This window comes from Bos grunniens, chromosome 17, assembly GCF_055505025.1.
Source record: "Bos grunniens cultivar Pamir isolate PY7600 chromosome 17, Bosgru_T2T1.0, whole genome shotgun sequence".
In the NCBI taxonomy this organism is placed as follows: domain Eukaryota; kingdom Metazoa; phylum Chordata; class Mammalia; order Artiodactyla; family Bovidae; genus Bos; species Bos grunniens.
The window spans coordinates 581,814-600,813 of record NC_141181.1 but is presented as its reverse complement, the minus strand read 5'-3'; the positions used below and the strand labels follow the sequence as shown (position 1 = coordinate 600,813).

At 41.6% G+C, this 19,000-nt stretch overlaps 1 protein-coding gene across 6 annotated transcripts in view; it reads right to left on the bottom strand.

The window, feature by feature from the left end:
• KLHL2 (kelch like family member 2) overlaps positions 1 to 18,232 on the bottom strand; it is a 173,592-nt gene extending 155,360 nt beyond the window's left edge. For 3 of the 6 annotated variants that reach the window (XR_015144095.1, XM_086346171.1, XM_086346172.1), the window contains exons 1-2: positions 17,981 to 18,232; positions 4,634 to 4,759 (exon numbers count right to left, since the gene is read on the bottom strand). Coding sequence is in view for 3 of the 6 variants with exons in the window: in XM_086346171.1 (XP_086202297.1) it covers positions 4,634 to 4,759; positions 17,981 to 18,006 (152 nt within the window). In the remaining 3 variants the exon portion in view is untranslated. Of the gene's footprint in view, positions 1 to 4,633; positions 4,760 to 17,980 lie in introns of those variants that run through there. The other 3 variants (XM_086346173.1, XM_086346177.1, XM_086346176.1) reach the window with 3 other exon arrangements.
• Positions 18,233 to 19,000: the final 768 nt, after the last annotated feature.

Genomic DNA, 19,000 nt, shown 5'->3' with positions numbered 1-19,000 from the left:
CTCATGACATTTTTCACAGAACTAGAGTATATAATCCTAAAATTTACATCGAACCACAAAAGACCCTGCACAGCCAAAGCACTCTTGAGGAAAAAAAAAAAGAACAAAACGGGAAGTATCACACTCCCTGACTAAAAGGTTATCATCATCAAAACAGCATGGTACTAGCACAAAATCAGACACATAGATCAATGGAACAGAATAAAGAGTCCAGAAATAAAGTCGTGCATCTGTGGTCAATCTACAACAAAGGAGGGAGGAATACACAAAGTATAAAAACCAGTCTCTTCCACAAGTGGTGCTGGGAAAACTGAACAGTTAACATGTAAGAGAAGGAGATTAGAACAGTTTCTCACACTTCATACAAAAATAAACTAAAAAACAGAGACCCCAAACCATAAAACTTCTAGGAAAAAACATAGGCAGAACACTCTTTGACACAAATTGTAGAAATATTTTTTGGATCTGTTTTCTAAGGCAAAGGAAACAAAAGCAAAAATAAACAAATGGGATCTAATTTTACTTAAAAGCTTCTGCACAGCAAAAGAAATCATTGACATATGATAAGACAACCTGCTGAATGGGAGAACATATTTGCAAATTATACATCTGATAAACTGTTATCATTTATATAAATACGTAAACAGCTCATACAATATCAAAAACCTGATTAAAAAATGAGCAGAAAGTCTGAATAGATTTTCCAAAGAAGATATACAGATGGTCAAAAGACACATGAAAAGATGCTAAACATCTGTAATTTTCATAGAAAAGCAAACCAAAACCACAATGAGATATCATTTCACACCTGTAAAAATAGCTACCACCAAAAAGTCTACAAATAACAAATGTTGACAAAGATGTGGAAAAAAGGAAACACTCCTACACTGTTGGTAGGAATATAACTTGATACAGTCACTATAAAGAACACTATGGAGGTTTCTCAAAATCTTGAAAATAGAACTACCAACAAGTCCACTCCTGGGTACACATCTGAAGAAAATGAAAACACTAATTTGAAAACGCATGCATTTGAATGTTCACAGCAGTATTACTCATAATAACCAAGACACAGAAGCAACTAAAGTGTCCATAACAGTTGAATGAATAAAGATGTGTTTTATCTATACAATGGAATACTGGATAGTGGTGATATATATGTGTGTGCTCAGTCACGTTCAACTCTTTGCAACCCTCTTTGTACCCCACCAGGCTCCTCCATCCATGGGATTTTCCTGGCAAGAATTCTGGAGAGGGTTGCCATTCCCTCCTCCAGGGATCTTCCCAACCCAGGGATCAAACCATGTCTTTTGCACTGCAGGCGGAATCTTTACTACTGAGCCACCAGGGAAAACCCCACAATGGAATACTACTCAGTCATATAAAAGAATGAGATTCTGCCATTGACAACATGGATGGACCTAGAGGGTATTATATAAGCTAAGGGAAGTAAGTCAGACAAAGAAAAATATTCTACATGGTTGGAAAAGACTCTGATGCTGGGAGGCACTGGGAGCAGGAGGAGAAGGGGACAACAGAGGATGAGATGGCTGGATGGCATCACTGACTCAATGGACATGAAATTGAGTGAACTCCAGGAGCTGGTGATGGACAGGGAGGCCTGGTGTGCTGCAATTCATGGGGTCGAAAAGAGTTGGACACAACTGAGCGACTGGACTGAACTGAACTGAACTTATATGTGGAATCTAAAAAAGAAAACAAACTAGTGAATATAGCAAAACAAAAACAGACTCAGGTACAGAGAACAGACGTGGTTACCAGTGAGGAAAAGGAGGGGAGAGAAGGGACTGAGGTGGGGTATGAGAAATATAAACTAGTATGTATAAAATGGCTAGAAATGCAAAAAAGCAAAATGGCTGTCTGGGGAGGCCTTACAAATAGCTGTGAAAAGGAGAGAAGCAAAAAACAAAGGAGAAAAGGAAAGATACAAACATCTGAATGCAGAGTTCCAAAGAATAGCAAAAAGAGATAAGAAAGCCTTCCTCAGCGATCAATGCAAAGAAATAGAGGAAAACAACAGAATGGGAAAGACTAGAGATCTCTTCAAGAAAATTAGAGATACCAAGGGGACATTTCATGCAAAGATGGGCTCGATAAAGGACAGAAATGGTATGGACCTAACAGAAGCAGAAGATATGAAGAAGAGGCGGCAAGAATACACAGAAGAACTGTACAAAAAAGATTTTCATGACCCAGATAATCACGATGGTGTGATCACTGACCTAGAGCCAGATATCCTGGAATGTGGGTCAAGTGGGCCTTAGAAAGCATCACTACAAACAAAGCTAGTGGAGGTGATGGAATTTCCAGTTGAGCTATTTCAAATCCTGAAAGATGATGCTGTGAAAGTGCTGCATTTATTTGCCAGCAAATTTGAAAAACTCAGCAGTGGCCACAGGACTGGAAAAGGTCAGTTTTTATTCCAATCCCAAAGAAAGGCAATGCCAAAGAATGCTCAAACTACTGCACAATTCACTCATCTCACACGCTAGTAAAGTAATGCTCAAAATTCTCCAAGCCAGGATTCAGCAATACATGAACCGTGAACTTCCAGTTGTTCAAGCTGGATTTAGAAAAGGCAGAGGAACCAGAAACCAAATTGCCAACATCCGCTGGATCATCGAAAAAGCAAGAGAGTTCCAGAAAAACATCTATTTCTGCTTTCTTGACTACACCAAAGCCTTTGACTGTGTGGATAACAGTAAACTGTGGAAAATTCTGAAAGAGATGGGAATACCAGACCGCCTGACCTGCCTCTTGAGAAATTTGTATGCAGGTCAGGAAGCAACGGTTAGAACTGGACATGGAACAACAGACTGGTTCCAAATAGGAAAAGGAGTATGTCAAGACTGTATATTGTCACCCTGCTTCTTTAATTTACATGCAGAGTACATCATGAGAAACACTGGGCTGGAAGAAGCACAAGCTGGAATCAAGATTGCTGGGAGAAATATCAATAACCTCAGATATGCAGATGGCACCACCCTTATGGCAGAAAGTGAAGAGGAACTCAAAAGCCTCTTGATGAAAGTGAAAGTGGAGACTGATAAAGTTGGCTTAAAATTCAACATTCAGAAAATGAAGATCATGGCATCTGGTCCCATCACTTCAAGGGAAATAGATGGGGAAACAGTGGAAACAGTGTCAGACTTTATTTTTCTGGGCTCCAAAATCATTGCAGATGGTGATTGCAGCCATGAAATTAAAAGACGCTTGCTCCTTGAAGAAAAGTTATGACCAACCTAGATAGCATATTGAAAAGTAGAGACATTACTTTGCCAACAAAGGTCCATGTAGTCAAGGCTATGGTTTTTCCAGTGGTCATGTATGGATGTGAGAGTTGAACTGTGAAGAAAGCTGAATGCCGAAGAATTGATGCCTTTGAACCGTGGTGTTGGAGAAGACTCTTGAGAGTCCCTTGGATTGCAAGGAGATCCAACCAGTCCATTCTGAAGGAGATCAACCCTGGGATTTCTTTGGAAGGAATGATGCTAAAGCTGAAACTCTAGTACTTTGGCCACCTCATGTGAAGAGTTGACTCATTGGAAAAGACTCTGATGCTGGGAGGGATTGGGGGCAGGAGGAGAAGGGGACGACAGAGGATGAGATGGCTGGATGGCATCACTGACTCGATGGACGTGAGTCTCAGTGAACTCTGGGAGTCGGTGATGGACAGGGAGGCCTGGCGTGCTGCGATTCATGGGGTCGCAAAGAGTCGGACACGACTGAGCGACTGAACTGAACTGAACATATTGTACAGCATAGGGAAATACAGTCATTACTCTGTAGACTTTAAATGGAGTATAAACTATAAAACTGTTGAGTCTCTATGTTGTACACCTGAAACTAATAACATAAATTAACCATTCAATTTAAAAAATTTTAATAAAAGTTTTCTTTTCATATGCTTTGCAATGATAAGTTAGAAAGCCTAGACTAGCCAGTCCAACAGAAATATAATGCAAGTCAGAATTTTCTAGTAATCCCATTTAAAAATAAACAACTGAAATTAATTTAATAGAATTAAGTAGAATTCTATTTAACTCAAAATATCCAATATTATAAAATAATAAAAATCATTTCTAAATGTAATATTTTTAAAACTTATATTTTACATTTTTTTTGTAATAAGTCTTGAAAATCCATTATGTATTTTCCATTTACAGAATATCTCAAACAGACTAGCCAAATATGACTAGTGGCTACCATATTGGACAGAGCAGCCTTATACCATTCACACCTCTGATAAATTACTTGCTCTTTTCCTTCCTTTAAAAACTCACAGAAAAAGCTTTAAATGTTCTCTGTAGCAAACAAAGCAATCATGAGGGACAGGGAATATATTCACTATGTGCTATATGCTAAGTTGCTTCAGTCAGTCTGATTCTGTGCAATCCTATGAACTGCAGACTAGCAGGCTCCTCTGTCCATGGGATTCTCCAGACAAGAATACTGGAGTGGGTTGCCATTTCCTTATTCAGGGGATCTTCCTGACGCAGGGATTGAACCCACATCTCTTAAGTCTCCTGCAATGGCAGGCAGGTTCTTTACTACTAGCACCACCTGGGTACCCCTATACACAACTGAAAAATAAAAGTATGTTAAATAATACCTTCTTAGTTCATTCATGACTTTAAAAGCTTTCTTCATATGCCAAGGATTCACTGTCACCGGGCAGTGTTTTTCAGTATTATCATCTTTTGAATCGAGAGACTTCTGATGACCCTGATTTGTGCATCTGTTCGTAAGAGAAAATAACAAAACACAGAAAAAGATCTTATTAAAGATAGTTTAGTTCAGACTTATCAGGTTACAAGAGATACAATGATCACACCTCTCCCCCACTTACTTAGAGGAAGTCTCACAGTATATTCCAACATAGGACTAAACAACAATTCAGAACACTTTCTGATGGTCACTGTGATTTTAACAAAAAAAGTAGGTAATTACCTCCCTGGTGTCAAAACTCTCTCAAAGATGAGCACAGAAAATTCAGTAAAATGGTTCAGCAGATACCTTCAAAAGAAATGCTGAGAAATGATCTTCCCTGTTGGAAATTAACCTGCTTTTTACATTCTGCAGTAGGCCTATTTACAAACCAAGACAGGAACTGGTTCATATTTTATACATACTTCAGAAGCTTAAAATCTGAACTGAACTTTGTTCTCTATTGCAAGGTTATTTACCACATATATTTCAGACCTACTTTAATTCTTTACTGAGTATTAACTTATAGGCAGGCTTTGTACTCTATTTTGTTTCTTTAATCCTCATAACTCTGTAAGCTAATTACTATTATCACCAAAAAACATAAAAAGAGACTGAGGCAGAAAATAATTTGCGCAACTTGGTAAATGGTAGAGCTGGATAAGAGTGTGGCCAGTTTGACTCTCAAGTCCATTCTTTTCACTAATGTTAGATACCATTTCCTGCATTAAGCAGTGAATAGTTAATTCCATAGTTATATGGAATTTGTTAAGAGTACAAAGCTATTAGTATGGCTGTGTAAATTATTATTTCAAGATCTGGGAATCAAAAAAATTAACAAATAAAATCAGGGTGCCATTGTGGGGAGGGTTAACCACATATGGGCAGACACAAGGAACTTTTTGAGATGGTTGCACAGCTCTAGAAATTAACTAACAATTATAATGGCTGAATTTTACAGTATGTAAATTATACCTTAATAAAGCTATTAAATAAAAAAATTAGGATACTAAATTAAGCCCCCAAAAATACATTCTTGTATATACATCACATACAGAACAAAAGGCAAACATCATTAGTATTGCACCATTTCTCTTCATGCCACTTCTTTTCCTAACGATAACTCATTCTTTAAATATTATTTTATTACTTCAGCATCTAATTTTTGGCACTATGTACCGAGCACTATTCTAGGCACTAGGCCCTAGGAACCTTTCAATAAACAAAACAAAAATTCCTGTCTTCATGGAATTTGTAGCTGGGGGCGGGGGCGGGGGGGTGGGGGGGTGGGATAATTATATACACAACAGACCAGTAAACAGCATGTTAGAAAATAAGAACTATGGAAAAAAGAAAATGTGTCGGGTAAAGAGAGTCAGGAATAAGGGGGTGATGGAACTTATAGTATTAAACAGGGTGATCAGGGCAGGCTGAATTGAGAACTGAGATTAGAACAAGGACCAGGAGGTGGGAAATGGCCAAGACGGAAGAAATAACTCCAGCACAAAGGCCACTATGCACCTCATGTGTTCCAGGATGTGAGAGCAGGGCTGGAGAATGGAGCCCAGATTGTGTGTCTACTCCAAGGCCTCGTATATGTGTGTGTGTGTCTACTCCGAAGCCTCATATATGTGTATGTGTGTGTGTGTCTACTCTGAGGCCTCATGTATGTGTGTGAACACACAGAGGGATGAGTTACACCTGGCCTAAGAGAAACAGCTAGTAAGTCTAGAAGCCAAGAGAGAAAGAACATCTAGATCTGACAGAGGAAAGCGGGAACACTCCTAATAGTATGAGACATATTCTCATAATGCCATTTCTACCACTACTTCATTAAGAAAACAGTAGGAAAAGGGAAAATTATGTAGATACATACAACCTACACAAACTTTCTTACCATGTAACACTGAATACCCACATATGTAGCAAGTTGACGATATTTATATATGCTTCAAGTTTAATTACTTAAGCTTACAACAGAGGGAAAATACAATATTGAAGACTGGCAAAACTATCACATAAGGCCTTTCAATGCTCACAATGGAAACAAAAGCAACTCTGCCATACAAAAAATATCATTAAGAGTCATGAGTATTTATATTTGCTAAGAAATTGGAATTAAAACTTACTGCATTAAAGAATTCACTTTAAGACAGATACCATTCAACAACCAATGTCTATATTGCTGTTTTCTTAAAGCTATTTTTAGCTCTTGCTTTTCTAATGTACTCCAGAAACTCTGCAAAGAAAAGATTCTATTCAAAACCTTAAAGGAATAACACTGCTTCTTTTAAGTATTGTCTGTATTCAAAGTCCCTTTCAAATGAAGAACCCTGCCAGAGGTCTACATTTCTGACACTAAACTCCTTTCCACAATTTTCTAATTCCTACTTGATTTTGTGTCAGATGGTCTCTGGTTCAGAAGCAGAACTGAGTAACAGAAAACAACACAACATGTCTAAAACTACAAATGCAGAAGAGGAACATCCACTAGGAAGCAGTCAAATAGGAGGGAAAGGTTTACCTTTTAAGTTACATTATAAGTGCAGTTGGAGTAGGAAATAACAACCCATTCCAGTATTCTTGCCTGGAAAATTTCCATGGACAGAGGAGCCTGGCAGGCTACAGTCAGCTCAGTTCAGTTGCTCAGTCATGTCTGACTCTTTGCGACCCCATGAATTGCAGCACGCCAGGCTTCCCTGTCCATCACCAACTCCCAGAGTTCACTCAAACTCATGTCCATGGAGTCAGTGATGCCATCCAGCCATCTCATCCTCTGTCGTCCCCTTCTCCTCCTGCCCCCAATCCCTCCCAGCATGAGAGTTTTTTCCAATGAGTCAACTCTTCACATGAGGTGGCCAAAGTACTAGAGTTTCAGCTTTAGCATCATTCCTTCCAAAGAAATCCCAGGGCTGATCTACTTTAGAATGGACTGGTTGGATCTCCTTGCAGTCCAAGGGACTCTCAAGAGTCTTCTCCAACACCACAGTTCAAAAGCATCAAATCTTCGGCGCTCAGCTTTCTTCACAGTTCAACTCTCACATCCATACATGACCACTGGAAAAACCGTAGCCTTGACTAGACGGACATTTGTTGGCAAAGTAATGTCTCTGCTTTTCAATATGCTATCTAGGTTGGTTATAACTTTCCTTCCAAGGAGTAAGGGTCTTTTAATTTCATTGCTGCAGTCAACATCTGCAGTGATTTTGGAGCCCAAAAAAATAAAGTCAATGGGGTCACAAAGAATCGGACACAACTGAGCACACACACACAAAAGTGCACACACACACCTTCTCCTTGCTTCCCTTGAGAAGCAAAGTGCTAACCTTTTCTAGAAAAGCTCCTCACTATGAAAACCTTTAAAGTATCTAAAGGAGATACTTTTTCAAAGTTCTTTCACTTTTAAGTCTTTCCCCCAACTCTACATCCCATAACCAGTGTTAAAATTACCCAGCAGCCTGTTGTTACAACACATACTCTACAGTTGTTGAGGTCTCAAGCGTTTGCATCCCAGAACACTTCTAACAGGCAATCCTGAAGCCTTCCTTCCACGACTAACTTTTCTACAAACTCCCAGTTGTAGGCAAGCTTGGCTTCTCAGACCACCTTTCTAACTCTGCTTCAGAACATACTACTACTAATAACTGATTCTCAGAGAGGAAGCCAATAAAGACTTTTATATGGGTTGTCTTCTTCAAACAGTCAGGATTCCACAATCAAACAAAGGTTTAAGTCTACTGCAAAAATTTTGAGGAAATCTGTGAAATAACATAGTTTCCTTAGATGCATATTATTTGTTCTGGAATAGCACTTTCCAGGGAGAAGGAAATGGCAACCCACTCCAGTATTCTTGCCTGGAGAATCCCATGGACAGATGAGCCTGGTGGGCTGTTGTCCATAGAGTCGCACAGAATCGGACATGACTGAAGTGACTTAGCGGCAGCAGCAGCATTTTCCAATGGAGGATGGAGGGGATAGAAGGACTACATGACCCAGGCAATTTTTCTAAACTACACATAATCACCCTTCTTCCTGTGAAGATTCAGGCAAGTCCCTTTTACAGGTCTAAGTATACCAGAATGACAGCATCTCCAGGAATAGAGGTGAAAGGCAGCTATGTATAATTAAAAAAAAGGGGGTGGGGGGAGTGATGTAATATGTTCCACCACCCACTTACCTCCTACCACAGGACAATCATCTCAGATTGAGAACAAACACATTAGGAAACAGTGGTTGTTTACGCTTTCAAGGTTTTCTTGGTGGAAATAAGTCTGTAAGTCATGTGAGTGATGCAGCTGAAAAATTTAACAGTGGACCAGACATTTTCACATTCAAGACAAACATTCAGCTCCTGGGTGGCCACTATCTTTGCTCTTTCCTTTGCCTGTTCGCCTCAAAAGCTGCAAGATTCCCCTGCCTGCAATGTCACCCACCATTACTCACAAATTTCTGCCAAGTTCACGTCAGAAGCTGTTGTTTTCAAAGTCACCATCCGTGATGTACCGCTATGAAGTTTGTCCATTACTTTATATCTCTTCTATTTTCTCTGCTGTCTTCTAAGTACACTTGGATTCAGAAGCTGATTACCGTAAGAACACTGCTCCCATAACAAGTCCAGGATATGAGAAGTAGAGACGCAACCGTAACTCTCATTTTAACATATGTTATGCCACCTATAGTTTCCCAACAAAATACCCTCACATCCTTCACCTCACCCAAATAAACACCATGTTACTTAGAGGCTGTAAAAATGGAAGGCCTTCTCCACCGGAAACATTTTGGTTTGTGGTAGAGTTGTGCTTTCAGATTTTGCAATTAGGTACAGGCAAAAAAACATGCTCTGCAAATTTCCTTCAAGTGCTTAGAATTTAAACTTTTATTAGGTACACACCCAGCAGACTATCCATAATCTATGAACATATGCTTGTATTACCAAATAATGTTAACATCTGCCCTACAGACATCTAAGAACTTGAGTTAGACCTTCAGGACGGAGACTTTTAGAACTGATTATGAAGCATCATGTGATTAAAAAACACCTCCCATCCAGCCACAGAACACCTTACAGACATCATAACAAAGGCACTGAATACATTAGCATAGTAGATACACTGCTAAAAGTTATATTTCCAATTTCCCAGAGGAAGAAAGAAAAAGTCTAGAAAAGCTGACAATGCCCAATTTTACTAAAATGGCTTACCACTTAAAGCAAAGTGCTGACCCTTCTGGAGGACAGAATGGAGGCTTACACACCGCCCTGTACTCTCCCAGGATGTGGTGTGCAAAACACCCACACGATGTGAATGGGACTCTTAGGTGGAGAGGTGAAGGAAGCTCTCAGATCAAATGACAATAAGAGCTGTAAAATGCGCTGCTTCAAACCTTGCTCCCTCTCCCACTTTCCCTCTTACCTACATGACAAACAAGAGAACAAGCAAGCACTTTTTGTCCCTGACAGTGACTACTACCAGAAAAGTGACCAGGGTAAAAAGCCCTGCCTTCTGCAAGATCAGTCTTATTTTAAATAATGTATTAAAAACAACTAACAAAGTTACTGTCAGAGTGGCATATATGTGAGATACTAAAATTGGGAGGAGTTTGATGATCCATTTCAAACATTTCCATGTCTTTTATCACTCATATTTCTGACCTATCTTTTGCGATGTTTCTCATTACCATCACTTGGTTGGTAAGAGGGCAGCAATATGATTTGGCAATTCAGTTGACTGGGCTACATTTTCCAACATTTGACTGAAAAGGCACTAGAAGAGGAGCAACATCAGCTGGAAAACATGAACCACAGTCCTGGCCTGTGCCAGATACTAACCAAGTGACCTTGGATTAGTCACTTAGCCTCTCTGGGCTTTAGACTGTGTACTTAAAAATAAGGTTTTGTTATTCTACAAATCTGTCTAGTAAACATCATATGGAAGCCGAAGATAGTAATACCTCACCTATAAGCCTCAGGGAGCCATATAAATACTAAACACTATGTGAAAATAAATACATAGTTAAGAAAAATGTTGGGGTTAGAAACTAAACTAAGCATGAGATATATTTTTAAGAATTTTCTTGGCCTTCCTCATTCTTAATTGTAACACTAAATTAAAACTTACTGACAATACTCCAAACCACACCACCACTGTTAATAAATCAAGCAGGGAGGCACTGCCTAGACACCCACTAATGCCCTATACTAGGCAGAGTGAGAAATACAAAAGATGCCAAACACAGATGCCTTCTCCAGTTACCAGCTAAGACAGGAGACACTTCAGAAACCACCAGAAAACAGCACGAAGTCAGTACACAAGTGCAAGATTATGGGCTACCAATTATAAACAGTATAGGAACTGCAAAGAGGAGCTACAATGAGCTGGAGTAAACATGGAAGACTTTGTGAACGGGACAGGACTCCACCTGGGCCTTCAGTTCAGTTCAGTCGCTCAGTCGTGTCTGATTCTTTGCGACGCCATGAATCGCAGCACGCCAGGCTGTCCATTACCAACTGTCCCGAGTTGTCACCCTGTCCATCACCAACTCCCGGAGTTCACCCAACTTAGAGGATTTCTAAGTTGCTTTCCTAAGGAAAATGCTGGAAACTTCTGGCCTATGATAAGGCAGACTTTACTCTAGGAGGTTAAGGCACAAAATAATTTTGAACATATAAGATAAGCCAAAATGATGGAGGGTTGAGACTTCCTGGCCTCAGTCTTTGCAATACCTGATTTTGTAAAGTCTTTGACTTGACTCTAGATGTTAGGCGGTCAAAACAGTAGGTGAACTGAAAGGTGATGAGAGACAATCCAGGTATCAAGGGATGAAATCCTGAGTATCATCAGAGTATCAGCAATCAGAATGGACACTTGAAACCAATAATGTACAGTTCCTGGGAGCTGATAAAATGTGGAGGATAATTAAAGAAAGAGAAATCAAAGACCATTTCAAGGCTTTGGGTATCCAGGACCAAAAGAATGATTATTCCATTGAATAAGTGGAGATGTTATAGACGGAAGTCAATTTGAGAAAAAGATTATGAAAACTCAGTTTTAGACATGCTGAATTTGATGTATGCGCTAAGGATAAGTGTACAGTAAGAAGCTTAAAATTCAAAACTGAGGCAAAGATCTAGAGATCAGGCTTAAGATACAGAGCCACAACTCAGTGATAAACAGTTGATTGAAAAGAAGAACTGGCCAAGGTCTGTATCTGTGAGAAACAGTTACTGCCAATGAACAGAAGCCTTCTAAGCCAAAAAAGTGATGAGAGAGAAATTAGAGTCACAGTCTCTCCTCTATTTGATAAGCTTAGGAATGTAACTTAACCCCTGAAAAGTAATGAGATCTACTTAGTAAAAAATCCTCCTGCAATGTGGGAGACCTGGGTTCGATCCCTGGATTGGGAAGATCCCCTGGAGAAGGGAAAGGCTACCCACTCCAGTATTCTAGCCTGCAGAATTCCATGGGCTGTATAGTCCATGGGGTCGCAAAGAGTTGGACACGACTGAGCAACTTTCATTTCCACTTCACTTCCACACTTAATAAGCTAGGCTACTGACAATATTAAATGAAATAAAGTAATAAAATTAAGTAAATCTCATTTAACAACCTAAAAACAAGAGCAGGAAACCAAGAAAAAGTAGTGTCAGAGGGAGCAAGGGCCTGTTTTTCAAGACAGGATCAGTGATCAAAACAATACTGTAGCAAATGCCCACAGCCTGAAATGTGAGAGAGAAAAGCACATAACACAAAGTACTCAGAGTCCCTCCTCTCGAGTAATTGTATCATATATTTGTTTACTGTCAGTTTCAACCATGAGGAAAAAGACTGGTTTGTTTTCTGAGATATTTCTTTGGGAATATTTACTGGGTGCTTGGTCACCAAAGGCACCCAATAAACATGGGAGAAAAAAAAAAAACCTCCCTCAAGTTCTTGTAGTTTAGCCGCTAAGTCATGTCTGACTTTGCAACCCAATGGATGGTAGCCCACCAGGCTCCTCTGCCTGTGGGATTTCCCAGGCAAGAATGCTAGAGTGGGTTGACATTTCCTTCTCCAGAGGATCTTCCCAACCCAAGGATCAAACCTCCATTGGCAGGCGGATTCTTTACCACTGAGCCACCAAGGAAGCGTCATAAAACCAAATGTATTCAATTTAAGAAGCATCCTTTAGCCTGAGATTATGTCCTTCTTTGTCTTTGGGGAGAAGCACTAAAACGTTCTTTCTTTTACAAAAAGATGATAGTTGATAATTATAACTTTTTTTTTTACCTTGACAAAACAAAAAACTTAGCAATTCTATGTCGGGACTCCAATTTTTTTTTTTTTTTTTTTAATTTCTCAGTCAATTCAGTCGCTCAGTCATGTCTGACTCTTTGTGACCCCATGGACTGCAGCACACCAGACCTCCCTGTCTATCACCAACTCCTGGAGATCACTCAAACTCATATCCATTGAGTTGGTAATGCCATCCAACCATCTCATCCTCTGTCGTACCCTTCTCCTCCCACCCTCAATGTTTCCCAGCATCAGGGTCTTTTTCAACTAATCAGATCTTCACATCAGGTGGTCAAAGTGCTGGAGTTTCAGCTTCAGCATCAGTCCTTCCAATGAATATTCAGGACTGATTTCCTTTAGGATGGACTGGTTAGATCTCCTTGCAGTCCAAGGGACTCTCAAGAGTCTTCTCCAACACCACAGTTCAAAAGCATCATCTTTCTTTATAGTCCAACTCTCACATACATACATGACTACTGGAAAAACCATAGCTTTGATTGATGGACCTTTACTGGCAAAGTAACATCTCTGCTTTTTAATATGCTGTCTAGGTTGGTCATAACTTCTCTTCCAAGGAGCAAGCATTTCATGGCTGCAGTCACCATCTGCAGTGACTTTCGAGCCCAAAAAATTAAAGTCTGTCACTGTTTCCCCATCTATTTGCCATGATGTGATGAAGCGATGGGACCAGATGCCATGATCTTAGTTTTCTGAATGTTGAGCTTTAAGCCAACTTTTTCACTCTCCACTTTCACTTTCATCAAGAGGCTCTTTAGTTCCTCTTCACTTTCTGCCATAAGGGTGGTGTCATCTGCATATCTGAGGTTATTGATATTTCTCCCAGCAATCTTGATTCCGGCTTGTGCTTCATTCAGCCCAGCGTTTCTCATGATGTACTCTGCATATAAGTTAAATAAGCAGGGTGACAATATACAGCCTTACATACTCCTTTCCCAATTTGGAACCAGTCTGTTGTTCCATGTCCAGTTCTAACTGTTGCTTCCTGACCTGTATAAAGATTTCTCAGGAGGTAGGTAAGGCGGTCTGGTATTCCCATCTCTTTAAGAATGTTCCACAGTTTGTTGTGATCCACACAAAGACTTTGACATAGTCAATAAAGCAGAAATAGATGTTTTTCTGGAACTCTTGTTTTTCAATGATCCAATGGATGTTGGCAATTTGATCTCTGGTGCCTCTGCATTTTCTAAATCCAGCTTGAACATCTGGAAGTTCATGGTTCATGTACTGTAGAAGCCTGGCTTGGAGAATTTTGAACATTACTTTACTAGCGCGTGAGATGAGTGCTATTGAGCAGTAGTTTGAGCATTCTTTGACATTGCCTTTCTTTAATGGCACCCCACTCCAGTACTCCCACCTAGAAAATCCCATGGATGGAGGTGGCTGGTAGGCTGCAGTCCAGGGGGTCGCTAAGAGTCGGACACGACTGAGCGACTTCACTTTCACTTTTCACTTTCATGCATTGGAGAAGGAAATGGCAACCCACTCCAGTATTCTTGCCTGGAGAATCCCAGGGATGGGGGAGCCTGGTGGGCTGCCATCTATGGGGTCACACAGAGTCGGACACGACTGAAGCGACTTAGCAGCAGCAGCAGCAGCAGGACTGGAATGAAAACTGACCTTTCCCAGTCCTGTGGCCACTGCTGCGTTTTCCAAATTTGCTGGCATGTTGAATGCAGTATTTTCAGAGCATCTTCTTTTAGGATTTAAAAAATTTCAGTCAGTGAAGTCCAAAAATATGAGAACCTCTGCTCTAATTCAACTAATTTTCTGGCTTTCCAAATCCCTCAGAATACGGTCAACAAGATGGTAGTCTGCCTATGCTGAACATCTCTAATGTTCAAGAGCTTCCAGTGATGTGGAATCAACTGAAAAAAGATACAGTTGTATATCTGAGGCATGTTTACTTAGCTTCATGAAGAAAAAGCAAAAAACCAAAGCCTGTAGGGAGAAAGCTAACTTGTGAAAGAAGGCCAGTAGAGAAACGAAGACCAAGAAAACTTTTTAGTAAGTTCAAAAGGATGCTTCTGTACTATACTCATAGTCTTCCCTCAACTTAGTGATTATGAAAATCTTCACAAAAGTAACTATAAAGGCTAAAAATGTATAAAACACTCCTGAGGTCAGGGGTAATCAGCTTACATTTGTTTTTCACACATCTCAGTACTGCCTGAGACAACTCATTTGCTAACCTATATAAATTTTACTTGAACACTTTTCAGGTTCAATCAGAGGCAAATATCCCATGGTTTTAATATTGCCCAGACCCAAAAATATAACAGAATCTAAAAGACACACATACTCAAGGATGCAAAAAACAACAAACAGAGATATAAAGTCCATGACAATCAACATGAGAATCAAAGAGGATGAGAAGAGCTTGAAGGCAAGAAGTAGAAAAAGAAAAAAAAAAAAAAAAAAACCTAATCTCAACAAGCCCATCTAAAGGAACCAGAGACCTGGATACAGTCGCCTCCAACCTTCCAAGACGTAACAGGCTGAAAAGGAGCAAGGTGGGATTTGAAAATGATGCAAAACTGGTTGTTAAAAAAAATCACAAGCAAAAGTATAATACTCCAGTAGAGACAGGCATTTCAACTATTTGGAGAAACAAATATTTGCACAAATAAAAAGACATTCATACAAAGAGGATGTGAGTCCCCACTTCCAACCACATCATCCAAAGCACATAGGTCCCCATCAACCAACTTTCTTTGCACTTATGCTCAGGCTAAAAATTTAACCTTATGAAAAGCTGAGCCCTCTCAATAACCCACACTGGCCTCCTAGCCCAGTTCTAGCACAGCGAGGCCCAGCAAAGTTCCTTCCCTAAAAATTGTCATTTCTCAAATCCAGCACCCATGAGTCAGTGCCGAAGGAAAAAACAAAGTTATTGGGAGCGGAGGCAAAGAGGCCAAGGGGTGAGAAGAAAAACTATTTTTGATGTACAGAAAGGTAAAAAATACTCCTGCTAAGTCGCTTCAGTTGTGTCCGACTCTGTGCAACCCCAAAGACAGCAGCCCACCAGGCTCCCCCGTCCTTGGGATTCTCCAGGCAAGAACACTGGAGTGGGCTGCCATTTCCTTCTCTGATGCAAGAAAGTGAAAAGTGAAAGTGAAGTCGCTCAGTCGTGTCTGACTCCTAGAGACCCCATGGACTGCAGCCTACCAGGCTCCTCTGTCCATGGGATTTGCCAGGCAAGAGTACTGAGTGGGTTGCCATTGCCTTCTCTAAAAACACTCCAGTTCTGGAATTATAGTATTCCTAGATAGACCAAATGAAAATAAAACCTATTTCTATTTATCATTAAATGAACAGAAATAAATGTCTACCAACTTAAGCCACCAAAGACTGAAAGGAGTTTTTTGGTTTTCTTTAACTTTCTTTCACCCCTGGTTTTCCATTACATCTCAGCCTCTCATTGTTGCAGCACTACTGATGAAGTCTTAATAGCAAAGAACTATGCTGGACACTAAAATTCTGCTTGGTTGATCTGTATTAGATTCAGTTTATCAGTATTTGCACGCACACATTTATTTCATTTTTCATTACTTATATTTAAATGATGTGTAACGTTCTCTTTTCCTCCCTTCAGAGCCTGCTTTCCCACACCTTTTTCTCATCTGCATTCTAAGGTACTCCTTTTCTTTCCTTTAGTTCACTTTGCTTCCGAAGTAAAACAGGGTCTGCAGGGAACTGATAAAAACGGGGCAGGTTTACAGCAAATAATACCCTACCTAAGATATCCTCTATACCATGTGTTGTCTACCATCAGGTAGGAATTCCTTTCATGCCTCTGAGCCTGAGCAGAACTCATGTGCTTACGCTATGCTCACATTGTTGATGCTAACAATCACCATCATGTTTCCTAGAGGTTCAGGAGTGTTCCCAAACCTGCTGAAGAACATGAACAAATCACAAAGCCCTCAAAGCCACAACCATCATCAAGCAACTGAGCTCCTGTTCCTACCAGTCCAGGAATTCAAGAGTCTCAGGTACTCCTTAATCCCCATGACCTGGTTCTACTAAAGCTAAAAATTCTGTAAGGCATTTTTATAAACTGTAGTTTCAGAATTCTATTAGCTCTCCCAAAAGGACTCAACACCAAACAAACTTCCAGCCCAAAACAAATTTGGCTGACATTCTGTCAAATAGCTATAAAAGGCTGCTGTCATACAACTGCCCTGAAGTGAAGCTGGCCAAATCTAAATGAAAAATGATAAAGCTCCAAGAATAAGCTGTCATAAAAAGATACATGGTTCCTCAGAAGAAATTTGCTGGCGGTTTGAAACGTCAGATTCAAAGGGCTCTTGTCCCTTTATAAAGATTAAACTAAAGAAAGTAACTCAAACTTGAAATGTTCAAAATTCCTGGGGATTAATAGTCCATTTTTAACAAAATGCTAAAAGAAAAATCTTGTATTCAATAATGCAGTTTCTTCAATGTCTCCCAAGTAACTGTTCAGCTTATTTTGGAAGCAATTTTGTTGCAGGTCTTGAATGTACTTGGGTACCAAGGAAAAGACACCTGTGCCTGGCAGGTCGTACACTACTAATTCGCCCAAGGTGCCAGAGAAACAGAAGATGCTGTGATTTCTAGATACGATTGTCTGCAATGCCAGGTAAAAGAGGTCACATGCCCTGTACAGCCGCGGCTCAGCTTTTTCCGAGCGATGTGCAAGCTCCTCGGACAAAATTTTGCTAGGAATTCGGAGAAACAGGCAAGCTGAGAGGAATGCCTCTCGGCACCGGTGTCTGTACTTTGCAGCTTCCTTTTCCGACGGCCTCGCGCTCATCCTGTGTCTCCATCCCGCCGATGCTCGGCCCTCCCTGGGCTCCAGCTAGCCAGCAGAGGACCCTCCCTACAGCCCCTCGCGGCGACGCCCCGCCCGCGGGTCAGCTGGGTTCCGCCTGCCGCCCGGCCCGGCCGCTGCGGCCCCGCCCGCTGCCCTTCCGCTCACTCACGCGGGAGGCCGCGGCGGCGTCTCCATGGCGGCTCCTCTCGGGCTTCAGCTCTACGGCGCCCGCCGCCGCCAGCACCATTCCAGCTGCGGACGCCTGCCCCGCCCGCCCGTCGCGCCGCGTCCCATCCGCCCGGGCGTCAGCCCTCCGCCGCCCCGCACCCGCGCCTGCACCGGCACCCGCTCCAGAAGCGGCCCCGCTAGCCGGCCCAGCTCTGCAGCCGCACTTCACGGGCGCTCTCCGCCTGCCGGCGATGCTGGGGGCGGAGCGGCAGGAGGGCACTTCCGGGTGTGACGCGCCCTCGAGACCCCGCCCCGCCTCTTCCTGCCGCCGCCGAGTGGGTTCCCAGGGTGGGTTCGCCCGCCCGAACCCTTGAGCGGGAGACGTGAGGGCGGGGTCCGGCCGGAAAGCGCGTGGTCCCGGCTTTTGGCGTTTCTGACTGCTCCACTCCACAGGCGCGTTTGTTTTGTCCTCTAGCAGTTTGCCGCCAGGGAGGCGGGAGGAGTGGGCGTAGCCGATCCTTCCTTTACAGATAGTGAAACTGAGGCAAGAAGAAATGTCTCGCCTGTCCAGAGTCCCAAGCAGCATCTGGAGCCTCCCTTCTCAGGCTGTGATCCCCTCGTTGCACTTACTGGGAGAGATCTGCAGCACTGTAATGGGATGCAGAGAAAAATTGGGTATCCGTGCCCGCGCACCTGCCTGCCATGAAAATACCGAATAGTCAGGTGAGGAGACCGAAATGGTGGTCAAGAAGTGAAGTCGCTCAGTCGTGTCCGAGTTCTTTGCTATCCCATGGACTGTAGTCTTCCAAGCTTCTCTGTCCATGGGATTTTCCAGGCAAGAGTACTGGAGTGGGTTGCCATTTCCTTCTCCAGAGGATCTTCCTGACCCAGGGATCGAACCCAGGTCTCCTGCGTTGCAGGCAGACGTTTTACCCTCTGAGCCACCAGGGAAAGGCCTCTCAAAATATGTCATATAGAAGAGATGGAAGAAAGCGAATCTTGAGAAAGCGAATCAAAGAAT